Source organism: Crocodylus porosus, unplaced genomic scaffold, assembly GCF_001723895.1.
Source record: "Crocodylus porosus isolate Cpor-Errol unplaced genomic scaffold, CroPor_comp1, whole genome shotgun sequence".
In the NCBI taxonomy this organism is placed as follows: domain Eukaryota; kingdom Metazoa; phylum Chordata; order Crocodylia; family Crocodylidae; genus Crocodylus; species Crocodylus porosus.
In genome coordinates, this window is record NW_017728949.1 from 4,177,761 (window position 1) to 4,200,202 (window position 22,442).

General features: G+C 40.3%; 1 protein-coding gene across 7 annotated transcripts in view; it reads left to right on the forward strand.

The window, feature by feature from the left end:
* The window catches only part of ABI2 (abl interactor 2), a 101,462-nt gene that overhangs the window by 72,733 nt on the left and 6,287 nt on the right, over positions 1-22,442 (forward strand). For 2 of the 7 annotated variants that reach the window (XM_019553668.1, XM_019553667.1), the window contains 7 exons: positions 2,961-3,058; positions 4,082-4,228; positions 5,332-5,456; positions 6,434-6,613; positions 9,358-9,516; positions 15,265-15,351; positions 15,697-15,870. In XM_019553668.1, the coding sequence (XP_019409213.1) occupies positions 2,961-3,058; positions 4,082-4,228; positions 5,332-5,456; positions 6,434-6,613; positions 9,358-9,516; positions 15,265-15,351; positions 15,697-15,870 (970 nt within the window). The remainder of the gene's footprint in view (positions 1-2,960; positions 3,059-4,081; positions 4,229-5,331; positions 5,457-6,433; positions 6,614-9,357; positions 9,517-15,264; positions 15,352-15,696; positions 15,871-22,442) is intronic. The other 5 variants (XM_019553662.1, XM_019553664.1, XM_019553665.1 and 2 more) reach the window with 3 other exon arrangements.

The following is a 22,442-nucleotide window of genomic DNA, read 5'->3' on the forward strand; positions in this document are numbered from 1 at the left end:
AAAAAGGACACTCAAAGCTGAGCTGATATCTGATATGTAAATACTCTCATAGTATTGACAAATGAATATTTTTTGTTTGTGATACCAGACATTTTTGCAGAGATGAGGAGTAGGGACTTGAAAGTAACATCTTTTCTGGAAAAAGAAATCTGGCTTCATCTCAGCTGAAGTAGTAACTAATGCAATTTCCCAATTGATCTTTTCTTTGTGCGTCTCTTTATTTCTTGTTATGTGAAATCTTTTTCACTATCTTTTATATGGTGGTGTTCTAGCAATGACAAAGGTCAGTCCATGTTGATCAGAATTGTTGAAATAGTTTTATATTTTTCATTACTTTTTCTTGATTATTTGGCCTTAAGTCGAAGTGGAGGCTGTTCTAATAGAGCCACGTAACTAGTACTAGCTCAGATGAAATCTGTCATCCCTTTCGGATTGGTAAAACACAACAGCCGTATAAACTTTGATTGCCTTCTCTTTCAACATTACAACTTCAAAGTTGTCACATGGAGAGTCTAAATTTAATTTGGCAATGGTGCACTTCCGTCTTTCATTTTTACTCTTGGTTGAGACTGTCTCCTTTGTCTGCCCCTTAATAAATAATTAAGACATTAATAAAGAAAATCTTGTATTATCCTTAGTCACGTTTTCTAAAGCTTTCTTGTCTGTTTTACATAAAGGATCTTCATTAGTGATGCTGATAACTTATTTGCAGTGATTAGCTAAGTAGTAATTTTCTGCTAAACTCTGCTTATTTGGTTACTTCGTTCTTCATGTACTCCCAGTTTTTTCTCTTTGTTCATCACTGACAATGGATGAACAGCAGACTTTTGAGGGTATTTTCTGCATCTGTGTGCAACCTGAAGCATAATGGAAATGTAATATTTTCTAGGTGATGTAATACAGATAATGTAATTTTAAAAATGATTTTATGAACTTTCTTCTAATTTGAAAAAACCATTGAAAGGTATGTTTAAGTTTGAGCCTAACTGTAACTCAATAGGTAGTGGTTATGAAACATTACATTTATCTGTCCCTTTATTAATGAACCTGTAGGACAGAAGTTGAAACATCTAGGTTGGACTTTAAAGGGCACTCATACTGGTATCTACCTCAGATCCCATCTGGAGGCTTTTGAGGATTCATCCCATAGGGTTTAATGGTTTCCTTGAAGTTGCTGGCTTGTAAGTGACATGGGGTTGAAAGTTAATAAAGAATATTTGTTTTAGATGAGTTAAACGGGTAAGTGTATAATATTGATGTCTTTACCCCAAAAGACTAGGTGCCGGAGATGCTGCAACTTTAAAAAAAAATCCAGTTTTTGGGCTGTTTTTCAGTGTTCCGTGTATAGAATAAAATGCACTTTCTTTCCATCATACACTTTCCCTCTTTCATTCAAGTTGATGTAATTCAGTGCTTATCTAGACCCTCACTTGAAGTAACTTTAGATTCGTGTTGCTTAAAGTTGGCTTAAAGGACTTTATAAAACTGGTTGCAAGATGTTTGCATAAATTCTTTGCAAGGTACATTTGCAAACCTAATTGAAGCTAATCTGAATATTTGGAGAACGTTGTGACAAAAATTCTGAAAATCCTGATACTAGCTACTGCAAATACTTTGAGATTTTCATCTTCTAAGTATTAGAAAAAAGTCAACTTTCAGTGTATTAACATACTCTAGTATATTAATCGTTACACTAGTTAATAATCCACACCATTAGTTAAACAGCAACAAAAATAAACACTTCTCGACTTTTGAAGTGATTTAGCTTCAAACTATAAGGGCGTAATTTGCCTTTAAGAATATTTTCGAACATCACTAACAACTTGATCACTGGGCCTTTATCATAAATATGGGTCAAGGTGGAGCTTAGTTGTTGGGAAGGATAACTGTCAAAATGAGAGAGACTTTTCTTTGTGAAATAAAACATGTTGCCTTTCCAAGAAGGAATCAAAAGCATTTAATAACTTACGGGAGGGGAGAAACCCTGCAAAATCAATTAACCTAAGTTAGACCTGGATTACTGGATCCTATTTATGTGATAACAAATAGCTTTAGTATTTAAAATACGTAATAAAACCTCTCTCATTAGATCTGTTGGTACATGCACTTATTGTTTGTACATCCAAGCAGAATGTTTAGATTTTTATGATTTTGTAAGTAGTAGTTGCATTAATGATTTCTGGATCAATCAACACTGATGAGGACTGAAATATAAAGCATCAATAACTTCCATTTATAGATTAAAAATAAGAAAATAATCAAGGGAAGAAAGCCAGAAAGATCACATGATTTCTTTTGCTTCTTTCATACACTACAGAATTATTTTGCCAAATTCACTGAAATTAGCGTGCATATGTGACTTAAGGTTTTCAGACTTGGTTTGAAATATTAATATGAAACATTAAAAAAATATAGATTTATCTTTGAAAATAATTTTGTATTAGAATAGCTAGAAATGCATCACCCTTTGAGCATAAAAATAATTAAGTATTTACTAGTTCTTTTACTTACTACGTTGTAGCTTATTACATACACCATACTTTTCTGCTTTTTAAAAAAATCACTGAAAGTATTCAGTAGTGTAATCAGAAATAGCTCCTGTTGTCTGTATGAGAGAGGGAGAGAGAAACTCTGTTGCTCTGATAATTGGGTATCTTAATTGGATCAGCTACAATATCAGTACCACCAGTGATTTAATGTTTGTTTGATGGCCTAAAGGCAAATGCAGTCTCTCTACAAACCTGTGAAAACCCTATACAATGAAGAGTCCTTTGAGTGCAACTGTTGACTTCTAGCAGAGTAGAAATTGCATATGAAGTGCATGGCCACTCAATTCTTTTTCTTTTTTTTTTTCCTGTTTCAACCTTCCCCTTCCTCTAAGAATTAGTTCTTAAAGGAATCTTTCTCTCTTGTCTAAGTGTTGAACTTAGTAAAGGCCATTTTCTTATTCTTTTATACAGGTTAGTACACAGAATATGAAGATGGGTGGGCTGCCCCGTACTACGCCTCCTACCCAGAAACCACCCAGCCCACCAATGTCAGGAAAAGGTACTATTGGGTGAGTGTGTTTTACTGTACACTGTATTTTAGTGGAGAGTAGGAGGGCAAGAGAAATTTCTAAGTGGACACTTATTCTTTCCTCACTGGTCAAAAATGAAACTTGAAGCAAAGAGAAGTTTGAACCAGTTTCTTTTATACTGATGATGCCTTAAATTAAATCTAAGGTGACTTGTTAATAAAAGTAGACAGTGAAAGTCACTAGAAAGTCTGTTCACGAATGTTTTTCTTCATTTTAGCTCTTTGTTAACTGTCCTGTGAAGGCTTAGCTGTGTGCTGTTCTGATGGATTGTACTATTTATTTGGAATACCTAATGGAATATCGGAATTGACATACTGTACTGCTGTATGTGCTATGAACACTAATGCTTGCTTTCCAGTGAAACCTATGAAGTTGATACCTGCATTTTCCTTTAGAATCAAGGGTGCTTATCCTTTGGTCCAAGGGACAGCTCCTGCTTGTGGAGCCATGTCATCTCACCCTCATGTTTCCCCATGGTTCCAGAAATTTGGCAGCAGCAGGGGAGTTATGGCAGTGGTAGTGTTAATTACCACTTCTCTACTGCCAACTTTCTAGATCCATGTGGAGTTCTGCTGGCTGGATAATGTAGCCCTGCATGCTAGATCATTGGTCCGTGGTAGGGCTGGTGCACAGGGTCACGTTGAGGCTGGATCCAGTATGTGGCCACCTCTGCACCACTTGTCTGGCCCACATAGCTAAAAGGTTGAGCACCACTGTTTTAGATGATGGAATCTTTTAAGAATTGTCCTGAGCAACAACAGTCCTTCTGATTACTACATCAAGTGTAGTTAGTGTGTAATGGCTTGTGACACCATCCTCAGGTCTCTCATCTTTCAAATTGGATATTGCAGGCATGTAAAAAATAAAAACCCCAGCCTTCCCATGCCAACTTCTTCAGTCCCTTATTTTTTTTGTTCTATATAACTGACTTTAGTAAAAGAGCTTTGGGTGTGTTGCATTGTGTCTGAATTTGCTTCCGTACATATGCTTTTTCTTGTGTAGGCGTCATTCTCCCTATCGCACACTGGAGCCAGTGCGTCCTCCAGTGGTACCAAATGACTATGTACCTAGCCCAACACGTAATATGGCTCCCTCGCAACAGAGCCCTGTTAGAACAGCTTCTGTGAATCAGAGGAATCGCACATACAGGTATTCAGTCTACTCCTGCACAAAATGTGGTTAGCATTATATGGTAATCTGTACAAGATGTACCAGTACTAAAAACTAAGCAAAACCAAATTGGTACCCTACGAGAGAACCTTGCAGATTCACGCTGGTGACTGGGAAACCCTTACATACTGGCGAGCGGATGCTGTTAAATCAGGAAAATTGCATCGCAACGTTCTTTGTTCATTTGCTGCCACATGATTTTAATTTTATCATAGTTTTTTAATGTACTATTAAAATGTATTAGTTGAAAAAATGAAGTCTTAGTGGGCAGTCTTGTAACATAACACCATTAAATTTTTTCAGTCATCTTGGTAGATATATAATGAAGCCTGTCCATTGGAGAAATACAAATTGGTACATTTGCTTGTGGGTCACTGTATGTTACATTTTCTTGCCTAAAAATAAGCTTTGAGACTTTATGGCGAAAAATGCTAAAGAGTTCTGTAAAAGCTGTAATAACAGCTATGTATGTCTGAAGATAGATGTATTGAACCCAGAAATGGACCAAAGTCATTGTATACAATAGAATATGTGGTTTTGGCACTGACTGCTAGAGGATTTGATCACTCTTTTGAATTGCCAGAGAAGTAAAATGCTGCCTGAGGGCTAAAGTTCTTGTGACATGTTAGTTAAAATAAGCTTTATGCTGTAGCTGTCTAAACACAAAAATGGACTTTGTTGAATTCTGGAAGTTTTATTAGAGTAAGACACCTCAAATAATACTTAAGGTAAGAGCACATAGAGTGGAGTCTTGCTAGTCTGCGTTCAGTTATAATCTGTATGGAATGTGAGGATTCTCTTCGCTCAGCAGAAATTTACTATCATAGTAGTGACATCGTTCTCTTATATCTGGCTCCCAAAGTGTGATATACTTGTGTAAATTTACTAATACCAAAGGAAAAATTATCTTTTTTCATCAAAATCAAGTGATGTGCAGGGGGGACAGGTTTTTGTTAAACCGCTTCTTTAGTCCTTTGTTTTCCCAGTCACTAGTGTGAATTAGCAAGGTTCTCCAGTAGGGAGTTCATGTTTTCCCCCTCTGGAATGGTGTATTAATATTTTGGTTATTTTGGTTTCCTTAGCAGCAGCGGGAGCAGTGGCGGGAGCCACCCGAGTAGTCGAAGCAGCAGTCGAGAGAACAGTGGAAGTGGAAGTGTGGGTGTTCCTATTGCTGTTCCTACTCCTTCTCCTCCCAGTGTCTATCCAGGTAAACAGAAATCCCAAATTCCTCTCCTTCCTTTCTTGTCCTAAAGTTGGAGTTTACTTACCATTGATTGACACTAAGTATCTTGCAAACATGAGGAGAATTTTCGGTATCAGTTTTCAGGACCATATACATTCTAAAAACTTTTCAGCGCTAATTTGCCTGTGTGGAAATATATGGTGGATCCTGTGCCTAGTACATGACTTCCTATTTATTTCATGTCAGTGGTTCATCAAAACCTTTTGCCTAGGCTGCTAATTTCACTGGATTAGGTCATGGTAACTGTTCCAGGAAAAAAAAAAAGTAGTACTTTATGCAGTCCTTTATAATAAAAGAAGTCCTTTATAATGTTGTCTCACCTTCAGTCTGTCCATGGGAGACATTTAAAAGTTTGTTTAAAAAATTGACACAGATACAAGCCTTCAGTATACTCATGAAAAATAGCCGATTTTCATGGAAAGCTTGTATGTATGCTCCCTCTTCCACTCATGTTGTCTGGTGAGCATTATCTGTAATGCCTTCTGTAGTCCCCTCCATGAAATGAATAGAAAAAAATGTACTTGGCTAAATTGTGTTCTGAAAAAATCTTAATTTTTTGTGCCAAATTTGCCATATGAATCTTTGTTTCCCCTCTGCTGGGAAACTTGATTTTGTTCAAAAGGTGAAGTGCTGTGTTGCAGGTTGCAGTATAGTGAGGCCACCATCTATGAAAAATGACTTGCAGTAAGGAGTCCAATAAATAGTTATCTATGGTCTTAAAATCCAGCAGTAAGCTTCCTTAACCCAAGTACCCTTATTGGCAGCATATGTAGGAATGGTCCTTTCTTTAACAAAGACTTCATTTTTCTCTCATTCCCTTGCACTTTCTAATACGTTACACATTGGCTGAATAGCTAACGCTGAATGGTTGGGAAGCTTTTCTAATCCTTGCTAACCTGATCTCCTTATTAACTTCACCTCTTCCTCCTCTCTTCACATAGCCCCTGCTGGCTCAGCTGGCACTTCTCCCCTTCCTGCTACCTCTGCACCTGCCCCTGCCCCTCCTGCTACTGCCCCCTCCTCTGCTGCCCCAGATGCTGCTGCTGCTGCAGGAGCCCAGCCCCTTGCTGATGGCTTCACCTCTCCAACTCCCCCTGCTGTATCTTCCACTCCTTCTGCAGGTGAGTCCCCCCTCCATTGTATGGGCAGATGAGCCAAGGTGTGATCACAATCTGAAGCTTTTCAAAGTATCTTCACAGTCGATTGTATGGTATTATAACATATTTTGTGGAAGTTGGAATAATGCGAGCTCCCAGAGGAACATCTGTGTAGGAAGAAAGCAACAATTCTTTTAGGCTTCTTTTTTGTTCCTCTTCCAATGTTGGAATGAAAATGGTGTATCTAATGACTTGGGTTGTATGCGACTTTGTCATGGGCCAGAAATTCTGCTTTCCGTTAGTTGTTAAGTCATAATTATACCTATTGAAATAGAAACTTTAATACACAAATTGGTGAGTGGATTTCAATCCAAGAACTTGTTCAATAGGTGTTTTTTATACAGAATGAACTCCTGCTAGCTTTCTTAATGTTTAAAAAGGCACCCTGCATTTTTCATTTTCTGACTTGTTGAGTTGCAACACATGGTATTTTTTTTAATTGGATGCTGCATTGGGGTATAAAGATTTGCTTTCAGTACCTCAAATACTATATACCTGTTGTTTGCAGTCATTGACTGTAGTGATTTCAGAGGGCCACATGTTATTTTTGATGTTTAATAACATTGGTCTATGATATGCTTATTTAGGAATTACATAAAGGACCAGAAAATGTTCTTTTAGTGTTTGGTGAAAGGGTTAAGTTCGGTTTTTATTACTATATCCTAATCTGTAATAGAATTCTTGTCATGGTCCTGGAAGCCTTTAAGCTGTGACATATCTAAGTGCCAACAAATCATCCTAATGTCTGAAGTACCTGTACTTTCAGCAAAAGGATTGACCAGTCAGCAGTTGAACTGACCTTCAGATTTTGGGGGTGGGATGTATATGTGCGCACGTGTATGTAAATAATAATAACAACACTAAGTCTTAAGCCCTGCTGCTTTCGTGTTTTATGGCAAAAATAACCAGAATTGAATGGAAGTGAATAACTATAAATCCCTGTAAAGTTCTGTAAAAGAAATTCTATTTACCTGATCATTATTGAAATCGTAGTTCAAAATAAAAATATCAGCCAAGTACTCGCTCAGTTCCCCTCAAATGGAATATATGAGGATACTAGTTACATTGTTCACCAATGTTGTATTATCCAGCTTGGAAAAAACAAAAACCCACTGACTGCTGCTGCCTCCACCTTTCTGAGATGGGGAGACCCACCACAAAAGCTCTGTAGAAAAGACATAAGGGAGAAAATTTGCATAATTTGTGAAACAAAATGTATTCTATTTTTTATAAATATAAGAAGTCTGTTACTTGAACATTATGTAAGCAAAGGAAACATCCAGTATGTCAGTCACTGGTCTACAGTTTAATGTACCTTGTAACTCTTGGGCATTTAATCTTGGATACTGGGGGCATTTACTCTTGCATACTGGCAGTCTACAATGTTAGTTTTCTTCATGTCCCCTGTTTTATAGCATTTTGACCAAACCAGTCCTGACTGTTATCAGACACTGTGGTGTCTTGATTGATTCCAACTGTTCTCCTGGAGGCATCTTTCTCCAATCACAAATAATTCCACTCATTCTCTCCTGAACTTTCTATAACCAAGAAATCCATGTATAGTGTTATGGGGATAAAAACTTGCAAACAGAAGAAATAGCCAGTTTTTGTTAACTACCAATATTATTCTTCAGAACCTTAATTATATGGTAAACGCAGATGAAAATTAACTGTCTTGTCTCACCTGATACCATTCGTGAACCAACAATGGCATTCAACTTCAATTAGTAATATTCCAAAATGTGAGAAGCAAGAATTTTCATGGATGATGTCCTTTATTGGAACAGCTGCATGTTTGGAATAGACTTAGAGAAGCTTCTGAAGGCAGCATATTCTTCAGGTCACTGCATTTGAAAGCTTGTCTAAGTCTATCCCAACCATGTGATTGGTTCAACAGAAGATATCACCCACAAAAACCACTACCCTTCCAACAGTGATTTGTATGCTGTAGTTCAGGGTAAGCATATACTGCTTACTAGGTATCAGAATCAGTTAGTCTGATATAGAAATTTTGTGTTGCAGTGTTAGAATTGGTTTGAATGAAGAAGCAGCTTTTAAGGAGTTGATTCAATTGATGGGGTTTTTTTTTAAAGCAAAAAGATTAGGTTTCCACCTTTTGCAAGACCTTTATTTCTTTCCATTCTCCAGAAATAATCCAGTACATATTTCCTAAAAGCAGGGGCTGAGATGCAGCTAATGTGCCAAGGCTGGATCTTTAATCATCTTTGTAGTTTTTAGATATTATCTTCAGTTAGATTAATGGATACCTTGTGAATAATTTGGTTGACTTCAGAACACAGCATCTTTATTTGAAATGTGAGTGAGACTTTATTTCAGTATGAAATAGATCTTCACTGACTGTGTAGGTTTTAGGGGTTTGTTTTGTTTGTTTATTTTGTGAAACATTATACAACATCAGTAACTGGAAACTATTGTTTTAAAACTTAGTTTTCCTTTCCTTTTTCTTGTATTTGCTTTTGTTGGTTGTACTGATTCTGGCAAGTGAGCTGGAGCTGTTTGTTGCATCAGTTTTGAGGCGTTCAGTGTTCAGCCAGTCTGGCAATTCAATAGTATTTGTCCAATTCAGATTTGGGCATACATTTTCCAAACAATGTCTCAATCCTTGGAGCGAGTACTGGGTGCAGGTGTAAGAAAGCCAGACTTCCTTCTTTTTCTCTTGCCTAACCCCATTCTTTCTTTCCAACCAGGTCACCCTGTTCAGTTCTACAGCATGAACAGACCTGCATCTCGGCACACCCCCCCAACAATAGGCGGCTCCTTGCCATATAGGCGTCCTCCTTCCATCACTTCACAGACGAGCCTTCAGAACCAGATGAATGGAGGACCTTTTTATAACCAGAACCCAGGTTAGAAAGTTACTGTAGTATATTCATTTCAAAACACCAGAGTATTGGCTCAGACTTCAAGACTCTGAAGGCTGATGCTGTACTGATTCTACAACACTTTATGCTGTTGGAGAAGCCCCAGAACCACTCCTGCTTTGCTCCAGCTGTGGAGAGCAGTTGCATAAAGTTCTGAGCTCAATTGGAAACAACGGCAGTGGTGGGCAGGCACCCTCTTCCTTGACCTGCTCCCTGTCTGGCCCCTCTGGGATGGAGGGGCTCCAACTGTGCCTCCTTCTGCCCTCTCCCTACCATGATCTGAGAAGTGGTATGCTACACTCCCCTTTACAAAATCCTAGAGCTACTTTTGGGTAGAACGGATCTAATATGTGGGGTGGCAACTATGGATCAGTACACTGTTAATAAAACATGGAATGGAACGGACCTTTGCACACTAGATCAAGTTCTTTTGGGCCAGATCTGGCCCATGGGCTATAAGTTGCAGACCTATGCCTTGTGTCTTTACCTGACTCACCCATCCTATATCAGTCCTGGAGTAGGATTAATGTTTTGTCTTTTATGAGGCACTAGAATTCTAGTTTTCCATTCCTGCAGCCTAAAGCCTTGCATATATTTCTCCCTCCTGACTGTTGGTCCTCCTGGGAGGCAGGCTTTGCCATGGAAGGCTAGATGTAGCAGGGTTCCAACCCCCATTAGGTCAGTTTTCATATATGATGTTAGTCTGATTCAGGGGAGCTCAACCTCTGGCCTATGGGCCTGTTGTGACCCATGGCACTGTCATATAGCCCACAGGGCTCTCCATGAGTTCAGAAATGTGGTGTTAGGAGGGTGGTGGCACCACTTCCTTGCTGCCAAATCTCTGGACACAGAGAACACCCCAGGCCCTGCACATGGTGCTTGATCCTGCCATGTAGGGCTGGGCAGCAGTGGCGCCAGGCCCCAGGGCCCAATTCTGATGCACAGAGGAATGGGAGGGGGTGGCACTGGGCCTGGGAGCCCAATTCTGGTTGGGGCTGGGAGGATGTGGCACCAACCTAAGCCCAGCACAAGGGGAGTGCCAGTTCCTCCAGGATCCAATCCAGGTATGTGGGGCCAGGAGGGGGCAGTGCCAGGACCCAGTCTAGCTTGCAGATGGGTCCCCTACTATTCATTTGGCCCACAGGGCCAAAAAAGTGAGCACCACTGTTCTAATTGATGATCTCTCTTTATGTAGACTGAGTCATTATGTTTTTGAGGCCAATGAGTTGTGTGTTTTGTGTCTGTGGCCCCTTCTACATGTTATAGGTATCATGCAATTAACGAGCTCCATGTGCAAAGTAGTTATTACACCACAAAAATTTTCAACCAGCTGTAAAATTAGATCTAAAAAATGTGCACTAACTTAATAGCTGGTTGCTGTTGAGCTTTAATTTGCTCTTGTAGCATGACCTTCCTTGCAGCTGAGAGCTCCTGTCAACTGACGAGGCTGCAGGCCACAGGGGTGCACCATGCCCAGCCAAGGCTGGGAGTCCTGCAACTGACGGGGCCTCTTGGTCCTGGCAGCTGGGGGGTTGTGGCTGCTGCAACCCCCCCAGCCTCAGGGGTGTGTGAAACCTTTGGCATGTGGGATCACAGCAGCCATGGTTCCCCACCCTAGGGGACTGTGGGACATCCCCATGACTTGGAGCCCCCCAAATGAGGGGGGATCTAATGTACGATCCCGTAATCACGCCTCCTGCTATACATGTTTTGATCAGAGAGGAATCTAGTTCACGCAACAACAGTGGAGAAAGGAAGATTTCTTTTGGGCAGAAGGTGCAGAAAGATACTGTAGGAATGTTTAAAAGTTATTGGTTTGCAAATATTCTTACTGATACTTAGAATGTTTACATGCAAGTGCTGGATTGTTTTTGTATTGGTTTTAATCGTAAAACTGAGCTTGGAATTAAACAGTTCTAGCGTCTGATCTAGGGGGTTCGATCAGACACAAACGTATTTCATCTTTAGCTGCTAGCTAGCCTCCAAAGAGACATTATTTTTTGTCTAGGAGAAGGAACTGATGGGTGGGGGTGAGAATGCATAAGTAAACTCCATACTAGGTGATGTCTGTAATGTACATTATATGCAGTATTGACGAATGTGGAGGGTAGAGGCAGAGGGGAAGAGTAGCTATGTAGGAAATAGATTGAACTAAAATAAGATGCCTTACAGATTGCCTTTGAGGTAAAGAGGATTTTCAGCATAACCAGAATAGTGTTGCTCTGTATTTCTGTTTTTAATAAGAGGATGGCTCTTTGTTGTGTTGCCCAACGGATGATCATAAAAGATGCCAGATATTCTTTGAATAAGTTATGTAACTATAATTCAGGCTGTTTACCCAAGAAGAAAGTAGTGATTAAAGCGATTATTCACTTGACCTCTAAGGCATGAATAGAATGACTTCCATGGTAGGGACATTTGGCATGTAAATAAAGAGCTGCAAGCAAGAGGTTGCTTTTATATCAATGTCCTGGGCAAAATGTGGAATTTTAGTTGCATTCAGATGGAATAAAGCATGGTCTTTGGAACTGGACCCCAGGAAGGAGGAACTCCAAAGTTGAATACATTAAGTTAATAATGTTGAGGGTGGCATATGACCAAAGAGGAGCTTTGGCAGGAGAGAGGACCATAGTTCCTGGCTGGATCTGTTGAAGAGAGGGAGCTTGTAGAAGCTTGTGCGGAAGGAAGGGCCCTAGGGGTTTGTGGAGAAGAAATGGCGGTATCAAAATAGGTTAATCCCACCTTGCTTATGCAGGATTTTTGGCACTGAAGCAGGTGCTACTTTCTTTTCAGGGGTGTGTGGGTGTTTTGTATTGGATATTCATGCTGTTTTTTTTCCACGGAGCTTATATGTTTTAAGCATAACCTTTCCATTTGGAATATAGGCTTTCACCCAGAGTGATTAGGAGATCTTTCTGCGTGCGTGCGTGTGTGTGTGTGTCATTTGAACTTATATAAATGTGCCTAAAAAGGGGTTCTGCAGAATAATTGTGCTAAAAACTTTAAGGATCTGCAAACTGTAGATTCTTCTTTGAGAATTGCCTGTATGGATCGTTGCTGGTGGGTTCAGCGCAGTAGCAGAATCTTCTAGAAAAACATTGGCTTTAGTGTTGGCAGAACAGCACTGATGGCTGTACTGAAAGTGGAAGTATGTGTCAGCACAGAGTTATCTGCTGCAGTGTTGGGAGTCCAAAAAAGCATTAGTGCCTGGATAATGTAATTCAGAAAGAACAGGAAAAACATATTCACCATCAATATGGTGGTATTGATAGCACCATAGTCCTTTTCCTCCCTGAATGGTGGGGAGAAGACTCACTGGCAACTTGTCATCTCCCTCCATTGGCTCTTAAGTACCAAGGGAGATTTGTATGAAACAGTTTGGCATCAGCCTTTGCTGAAGAGTGAGGCTCTGTCATAGACCTGGTGACATTTGCCAGTGCTGGAAAAAAAAAAAAAAATCAGGTTTTGGTGCCAACCCTCTTTCTCGGCACCGATGACAAGTCCTGTGCTGTTTGGTTGTCCCGTGCCTATAGCTTTCCTTGCTACTCCATTCCAAACTTTGATGCTGGAATCCTTCCTGGGAGCATGAAGCCTCTGCATGCAGGCAGTCTGGGTGCTACACAGGCAGCTCAAGGCTTGTGCTGATGTTCCTTTGCATCCAGCCTCATTTAGGTTTCTTATCATCCCAGCTTGCCTGGATTAGAAAGCAGAGAGGTTTCCTAACTTGACTAATATTTGTGCCACCCTTGCCCTAATCCTAAGATCTTTTTGGCTGATGGAAACTTTCTGAACCTAGCAAATACCTTCTATCACATTGGTTTCCCAGCAGCAGTCGTACCATTTTGGAGAATTTTAGTTATTGATGTAACCAGGGATCCGGGCTTTTCGTTCACCACAGTAAAACATGGATGTTCTCATTTTAAGGAGAAAAAGTAGGAAATGGTGGGTTTCCCCTTGCAGAGTTCCAGCTTGCAAGGGGCTGGGGGGAGCGAGAGGGCGGTAGTCAGGCAGGGGGCTCCATGTATGTGTGTGCATGCGCACATGCGCATGGCTGCGAGGCAGCCTGCAGAGCAGCTCCTGCAGGTAAGTCTGGCACGGGTGAGGGTGGGAGTAAGAATTGAGGATCCCATACTGAGGGAGGGAGATGGGCGGGTTGGGATCCCTTGGGATCCTTTTAGGGGTGCTGTGGAGTGCAACACAATGTTAGCACTGTTAGGTCTGCAAGCATGATTTACAGTATAAACCTGGAGATTTCAAATAGGAGTCTAAAACTTTCTGAACTGTTGTGATTTTTTCTGTGTTTTTGCCACAGAATTATTGCTCTATTTTCTGTAGTAAAAATTAATGAAAACTAAAAGCTGGCATTTTTGAGGGGTGCCTCAAGCCTAAAAAAAGTTGAGAACTACTGTTTTAGACTTAACTTACTGTTTTCTAGACCAGCGGTTCTCAGCCTTTTGCCCCTTATATCCCACCCACGCAAGGTCAAAAAATCCTGATTTCACTGATCGATGAGCGGGAGGGGCCCCCCAGAGGCTAGTCAAAGGAGGGGGGAGGGGGACCCCCGGTGGCCACTCGAAGTGCGCAAAAGCAAAGCTGTAAGTCCTGCTGTGGCACTTCCAGTTTTGCCATTGCGACCTGGGTAGGATGCGTCCCACCGGCTGAGAACCCCGGTTCTAGACATGAGTCTGCAGAATGGATGGATTTGTGCACAGCCTTAGAAGTGGACCTGAAACATAGCATAAAGTTTTGAATTCATATGGAGTTGGACAGCAAACTTCTTTAGCCGCATTTGAAAATCTCAGCCTTAATAATTTTCCCTAATCACTTGAAAAAGCATGTTCAGAAAGAATAAATGGTATGCAAAGCTTTTTTCCCCAGGGAAATGATTACAAAGCAATACTACCACAGACTTAATTTGAATAATAACTGCCCAAACATTGCACATTCTGTCCATGTTTACTGTCAAATTTAAACATTTGAAAACAAAAATATACAAAAAGAAGCCTGGGTATGTGCCACAACTAGTCTTAAGATATATATATACACTAAAATCACTGCTGATACTGCAGTTAGGGGTAGATGGAGCCGGGGCTAATCTTGCATTGAGACGTGAAGTGTAAACATCTTAGTTGTCTGTCAAAAATGATGCAAGCAAATTCTCAAATATGTGAATTTGCAGTTGGGTAGATGGGAAGTATAATTTGTTATACCACATGCATGTTGCCTGAAATCTAAATATTGTCCAGAATGATAAGTAAACTCTACTGGCATTGAAAATGTATACTTTTCTTTTATGCTTGGAAATACACGTATATATTTTATGCTAAGAGTAGCAAGAGAATCATCCTGTCATTTTTCTGCACATATCTCGTACCTTAATATGCTGGTTTTTTGAACGATTACCGTAGCAAGGTCATATAAAGCTATACATTAAAAGAGCTTGCTGGAAGGTTAGAGCCAACAAGTACATAGACTTTTTTTCTACCACTGTAGAAAAAAAACTAAGGGGTAAAGGTTTCATGAGAGCTGAGTGAGATATTATGGTAGCCAGTTCCAGTTACATTTTTGGAGTTATTGTTAAAAGACCCTTTGAAGCCTATACTACTTTTGTTGTCATTTTTAGTCGCATCTCCTTTGGCAGGCTACTGTAGGGTCTGAACAATGATGTCTGCTTTTTTGTTTGCTGTTTTTTTCTAATACAATACTTTTTTCTTTTCTTACTCTGTGCTGCAGCATCTCTTGCTCCTCCTCCCCCCTCCATCCTACAGGTAACTCCACAGTTACCACTAATGGGATTTGTGGCCAGAGTCCAAGAAAATAGTAAGTTTGCATCTTCCTTTGTTCTGATTGGCTATTGTGTGAGGCTTCTGCTTTGTATGTGCAAAAAAAAATAAAAAATCCAGGTGTATGTAGCCAGAATTTTGACTTTCCTACTGTCTCTGTTTTTAGCAATTTCAGGTATACCAGGAAGGAGAGAGTAAACTTATTGTGTCGGGAGAATATGATCTTTCTTCTTCCCTAGTCTGTCTATTTTAGCATGTCTCTGAATTTTAGTTATAGATTTCAGTGCAACTACCTGGGGATCCTTTGAGAGAGGGATTTCTGTTTTAACCTGCTTGCATGCCTCCGGAGAATTGCCATGCTGATCTTGTTGCTTATTTTTAGTTTCAGATACCCCTCCTCCTCCTCCACCTGTAGACGAGCCAGTCTTTGATGAATCTCCACCTCCCCCGCCACCTCCAGAAGATTATGAAGAGGAGGAGGCAGCTGTGGTGGAGTACAGTGATCCCTATGCCGAAGAAGATCCTCCTTGGGCACCAAGGACCTACTTAGAAAAGGGTAGGTTTAAGGGTACTTTAGGTGGTGTTTTATATTATGCAAAACTTCAGAATTTGTGTAGTTGTGTAAATGAGAGCCTTTCAGTAATCTGTTGCTTGGTCAGAATGATCAGAAATGTTGTATTCTTTCTCTACTATTACATGAAGACCTTACTTCCTGAGCATTGTGTAAAGAGTGAGAATCATGCTCAGTGATTTTTTTCTTGCTGGGCAGTTGACCTCTCCAGTATTTTTATTATGAAAAAGGAATATTCCTAGGTAAAAGGACTGACAGAGAGGAGAGAGAAACTAATACTGATGAGAACATTACTTGGATAGGTGATACAGTTGTCAAATCATCTAGGAAATTGTATACAATTAGTGAGACTCGAAACGTTTGTGCCCTAATGCAAGGAGGCTAGAGGATAAAGTGAAAATAGAACTAGCAGAACAGGACATGAAACCACAGGCATAAGGATAACAAGGCCAACGTGGAATATAAGTCTGACTGAACACAGGTATTGAAGAATACCTGCTAGAATGAAGACTTAGAGATTTGAATGTGGAGGAAGTTTGGAATTTCTATAAGGTGAAAAACTTATCTGGAAATGCTGTCCCAGGGGCAAGGGGAAAACAAAAGGAAGACATCTGAAGCAAGCAAAGAGCCTTCAAGGAAAGGAGAAAAAGAACTGATCAGCACAGAAAGTCTTAGGGGTCAGGAAGTATAGGGGAGAAAGTAAGAACTATCAAAAGGCATGTTGTGTTAAACCTTACAGAGGAAATGAACTACAATAAGAAAAGGTTTTTCAGCAAAATAAAAAAGAACAATGAAAAGAAATAGTTACATTTAGGTGGTGAGGATAGGATGAGTATTAAAGGTAATATTGGCATGATACCAAATTGAGATGAATACTTTGCTTCCATTTTTAATAGGGGCAAAGGAGTAAACATGGGAACAATGGAAGGTGGCAGTTGGGAATGAGGCTATGGAAATAGCTGTGACTGTAGTAGTATTAATATCACTTAATCCATGTAGGACAAGCTTTTTGCACATTACTTAATGCAACAGAAGATATTCAGAGTGCATTGTTATGCTACTCTGATTTTCCTGCCCCCTTTTTGTTTGGATCGTTGGACTTTTTGGCCTTGGCTGCTCAGGCCTCCAGTGATAAGGACAGATTTGAGCAGTTAGAACAACAAGAAAATGAACTATCCTGGGTCCTGCTAATTGTGAAAGAGTGGCTCTGTGTCCCTATGCTGTTTGAAGGACATCTGCTGTCTGTTCCTGCTACAGTGTGTGCTGCTCCTGTGATGGCACTGGGGGCTTGGCCTCAGATTAAAACATCCATGATCAGTTATTTTGGCCTTCTCTCAAAGGCTAGCTCATGAGATGAGCGTAGTTTTCCCAACATTTTTCTCTCTGCTTGACTTAAATGGAAATCTGTGGGACAAAATTTAAAAAGTGCCTCCCCATCCCCAGGTCTTTGTTCTTCCCATGTTTTAAAGACATTCTACAACCAGTGGAGGCACGAGAACTTCTCAAAAAATGGCAGTAAGAATATTTTAATGGAAAGCACACGTCAGGTATGAATCCACACATTGCAGCTGCTGCTTTTCCCAGTGGCTTCACAGGGAAAGTGGCCTGCAGTCACCATTTTTCCCCACCAGAGCACGCGAAGAGTGTCTGCAGCTTGTGTGGTAGCAGGGAAAAGTGACTGCTGCTGAACCTGCAGCTGCCATGAGAGAAAAGAGCTGGCTGCAGATGCTCTCCTCTTGCCACCTCAGGGAAAAGTAGCAGCAGCAGGAACTTTCCCTGTGTAGCGGCTGGGGGGGGAAAAAGGTGGCAGGGGCAGCTATGCCCTAGCCTGACTGACCTGTTTTGGTCAGTGGCCCACAGTGTAAAGAAGTTATCAGCCCCTGCAGTAGAGTGTCAGTAGTGAGACAGCTGGTAACTGAGGGGGTCTGATGTGGATCAGTTTCTTTAATGGTTAGAAACCTCCACTGTACTGGTTTCTGTGCGAGTGGATGGAACGTTTTCCTTCAGGTCAGGAAAAGTACAGGCCACTTCAATAAGTGTGTTCACTTTCTGATCAGGTTGATTGCTGCTTTTTAAACATTTGCTTTCTGTTTCATTCTCCGGGCAGCAATGGAGGGTGCTCAACATTCACTCAGATTTTGTCCTTTCCAGCATTGTTAGTGCTACAGTGCTTTTCTGCTGGGTGAAGCTTTCACATTTGTTAATGTATTTGACGGGAACAGTAAATCCCAAGGATTTCCTCTAAACCTTTCCAGATGCGAGATTCACTTTTTGGGGCTGTCATGATATTTCCCAGCTTTAAATTATCATCAAGGTATTCTTCCACGAAATAATATTGTTGAATCGTCAGTAGCCGTGTCCTCTGACTCTGAGCAAAACTTCAGAGAATCTTTAATCCACTGAAGGATAAAGGAGACTCCACAGTGTTGCGTGCTCTCATAGGTCTGTGTCTGCTGATACAGGATTTTGCAAAAGTCTGACTTAATTGGATCAGGACATAAGCCCCAGAGCTAATGGGGCTACTTGAAACTAAAGTGGAGAAAATCACCATTCTGTCTGCTTAATTTTTAGGTGAAGAAACACAACTTCTCTTTCTAGTCTTATTGGTTCTACTGGTTCTTTAGTGCAAGAGATCTGGAGTCTCTTGGGTCTTCAGAAGAATGAATTAATTCTATTCCAAATGCAGAGTCAATAGTCAACCTCAGTTACAGCTCTGCAACCCACAGTTTTCAAGGGGCTGCTGAGGTTTAACTGGGTAAACAGTTTTGTTCAGTAAACATTTCTTTGTGATAGGTAAACCCAAATAAAACCAGCTTGACTTTTAAATCCTGGAGTGAATTTGCAGTGTCATCAGTTAGGAGAAAAACTCCTTTTACTTATGATAGAATAAATTTGATGTGGAAGCCTAAGCTGCTCCAAACGTGGCTTCCTAGCATGCCATTTTAGCCATTATTTTTAAGGTATTGGGGAACTAAGTAATTAAATATTTTGGAGCAGGATTAATTCCTAGGTGGTAACTAGCATCCTTAAATAGGCTGAAAGGAGCCATCTAGGCCAGACAAACAAAGGGTAAAGAAATCAAATGGGTAAACGGGACACGGCAGCAAGAGGATTATTTGTCAGCTTGCAGAATGACTCCAACAAAACCATTACTCTTCTGTAGCAATTTCGGCTGTATGCACATTCGGCTGCAGACTACAGCAAAAGGAGAACAATTTGTTTTTATTCTGTTTCCCTTGTCAAAGGAATTCTTTCTTCCTCCCACCACAGATAGCTTTTGCAGAAACCCTAGAGAGGCCTCCTTTTTTCACAGTGACAGCAGCCAGGAGCTGCCTGCTGCTGCCAATAAGCAGTACTTGGAGGACTTCTGACATGCCAGAGCAGAGGTGGGGTTTAATTTGATCAAAAGTAGTTGGGATATCTCCTCAAACTGTTTTTGTTGGTCCCTGAATATTGCTTTTCTTACAAGTAAGCTTGGAGTTGCAGTGGTTTTTTCAACAATGTTCAACAGCTTAGCTTTGTTAGTAAACGAAGGCTTGGAAAGAGATTTGAGAAATATTTCAGTGGTGTAAATTCATCATGGATTCAGGCTGTTTTTATTAGACCAGCTAACTAAAGTAACAACTTCAATATGACTAAAGCTATCATCAGTATGAAAAAGAAAAGAAGAAATGAACAAGGAGCAAACCACTGAAAATATGTACCTTGATTATAAAGAAAAATCAGTAAAACATCAAGTAATTAAATGGACTGAACATCAAGTACATATCAGTTAATAATTATCAATTAAATAAAAATATTATAAACATCACTGGATCTAAACTAGATCCCTGACGAACCCCAGTCAAAATGATCTGCTAACCTAACATCAATCCACTTGTTTGCAGGTGTTCAGCCAAGTATGTATCCACCTAATGTAGTCTTATCCAGTAGTCCCATCCAGCCCATGTTTCTCTAACTTTCCAAAAATTTTTCTAACTTCTCTAAGGGGGCTGGACTCGATGATCTCCCGAGGTCCCTTCCAGCCCTGATGTCTATGAAAGCTAAAATGTCATGTTGAGAGTATGTCAAAGGTCTTAAAGTCCAGGTGTATTATCCATCACATTCTTCACATCCCATCATCCACCAAACTAATTACATTGTCTAATAAAGGAATCAAGTTGGTATTATTTGTTCCTTACAAGTCTGTGTTGGCTGTTGATGATCATCCCCTTATCCTCCAGATATTTACAAATGGAAAGTTTTATAATTTGTTCCAGTAACTTCCTGATATTAAAGTCAAGCTCACCAGTCTTTAACTGTCCTTCTTTTTTCCCTTTGTAAAGGTAGGTGCAATGCTACTAGCTCTTCTCCCAGCCTCTGGGACCTTGCCTGTAATCCATGGGTTGGCAAATACTATAGCCCATGGCCCAGAGACTTCTTTACCCAGTGTCCACACACAGGACTTTTAACAAACTGTTAGAAAATTTAAACTGGGGAGTCCTGGTAGAATTAATCCAAGGGGGTTGAAGGGACTGGGTAAAGAAATCTCAGGGCCACAGACCTGAGTATACAGGAATCTCAGGCTGTAGTAGTCCTATAAACCTTTTCAGATGTGAAATTCACTTTTTTGGGGCTGTGATGATTTTTTCCAGCTCTAAATTATTACCCAGGTATTTTTCTGCCAGATAATCTTAGTTGAATTATCAGAAGCTTTTTTTTTATATGTAGTTTATTAAAATTTGGTGAAGATTGGAGCAAGCTTCAAGCAAATTCCAGCTGTGCATGTTCTCTTAATAGCTCATTTGCTTGTTGAGCCAGTGGACCCAGTTTTCCTGGTCTGTCCTTGGATTTCACATGGTTGTAGAACCCCTTTTGGTTGTGTTTAACATCTTTTGGCAGTTAGAATTATTTTTTTTTGCCTCTGCTTTTCTGCATTGTTTTCTCCATACACATTCATGCTGTTCCTTTGTAAACTTCCTTAGCGACAAGCCCTTCCTTGCATTGCCTGTACATGCCTCTTGATTTTTAGGCAGTGAAGCTCCTTGTGCAGGCACCTTGCTCCCTGCAGTTTTCTGTCAACTGTGTTGGATTAATTTATGGGAGATGATTATATTGAAATGTTTTTGTTAGAACGTTTATATGCTATATCTGGTTTCTAAACTCATGAACAATAAAGCAACTGTGTAAACAAGGCTGTAACTCTTGCCTTTATCTCCAGTGGTGATTTAAAAAGAAATCTTGAAACCACCAAGCCATAGCAAGATTAGCTGCTTTCTGGGGAAAATTGTATTCATCTGGATAATGTATATGGCCTGAGGAAATGGCTAGAAATTTGAAACAAAAATCTCTCTCGTGGGGCAGCATGAAGCTTTGATCTGCTTTTTCATTGCTATTTTCTGTGAGACTGAACTGGGACACTGCAAAAGCAGCAAACCTAAGTGTGCTAAGCTGGGAAGGGACAAATGCTTACACCATGGTTTGGGTTCACAGAATGACTGGGTGCGGTGGGGAAAGCATGCTGGCAGTCTAAAGAGAAGGTGAATAAGGAGTTCAAATTAACAAATAAAACACAAAATGCCAGTCCCTGGGGTTTCGTGTGAGTTCCTGATAAAAACTAATTTGGATCCTGACTCCTGGTGCTAAGTGGCTAAGGGGACTGCTTTAAAAAACCCAGTAAACTTGATTAAATAAACTCAATAAGAGAAATTGATCTTTTTATAATATATGACAAATGGTTAAGGAGTAGTTCATTAGGGTACCAGTAGAGCATAAGCAGATGTTGAGGTGATGGCTGGACATGATAATGAGGATGGATAATTTGATTGAGGGATAGAAGCCACCTAGAGAAATCTGGCTACAGATTGTTGCAGCCGGGAGAGAAGAGAAGCGGTTAAAATGACTTCATTAGCAGACGGGTGTTAAAGTTAATGAAGACTTCCATGCTATAGACCAACGGTTCCCAAATTTGGTGGGGGGGGCGGAGCCGGGCTTTGTGCTCCAGCCTCAGTAGGTGCTCTTCCGATGGGGCACTGGGTATTCTGCTGCTAGACCACAGCTTTGAATAGCAGGTGAATACTGCGTACAGTTTAAGATGCTGGAAAAATTTAGCTAGGGTGCGCTTATTTTGTGGGATATTAACATTTAACCATGACAGGCAGTCAAAATTTTCATTTTAATCCTTTCCTGAGGTCACTTCATTGTCCACATCACCACACTGGTTCATCTCACTTTATGCAAGTGTTAATTTTACAGGGCCAATGGTGGTAAAAAAAACTTCTTAACAATGTGAATCAAATTAACTGCAATAGATATTCAGAGGGGGAATAATCCCCCGTGTCGTATATAAACAGAATCTGCTCTTAGCTACCCATTCCCCAAATGCCACCTTGAGAACAATACTGGAGTAGGTTTTACAGACAACTTAAGATTTCTTTTCAAATGTAAGTATAATTATCTGAAAACTTAAAGGTCATCAATGGGGGAAAAAAAAGAAAATCAACCCAAATGAGTAAGTGTCACTAATGTTATTTCCTACACCTTCTGGAGATTTTATTGAAATACTGGCTTTGAATCCA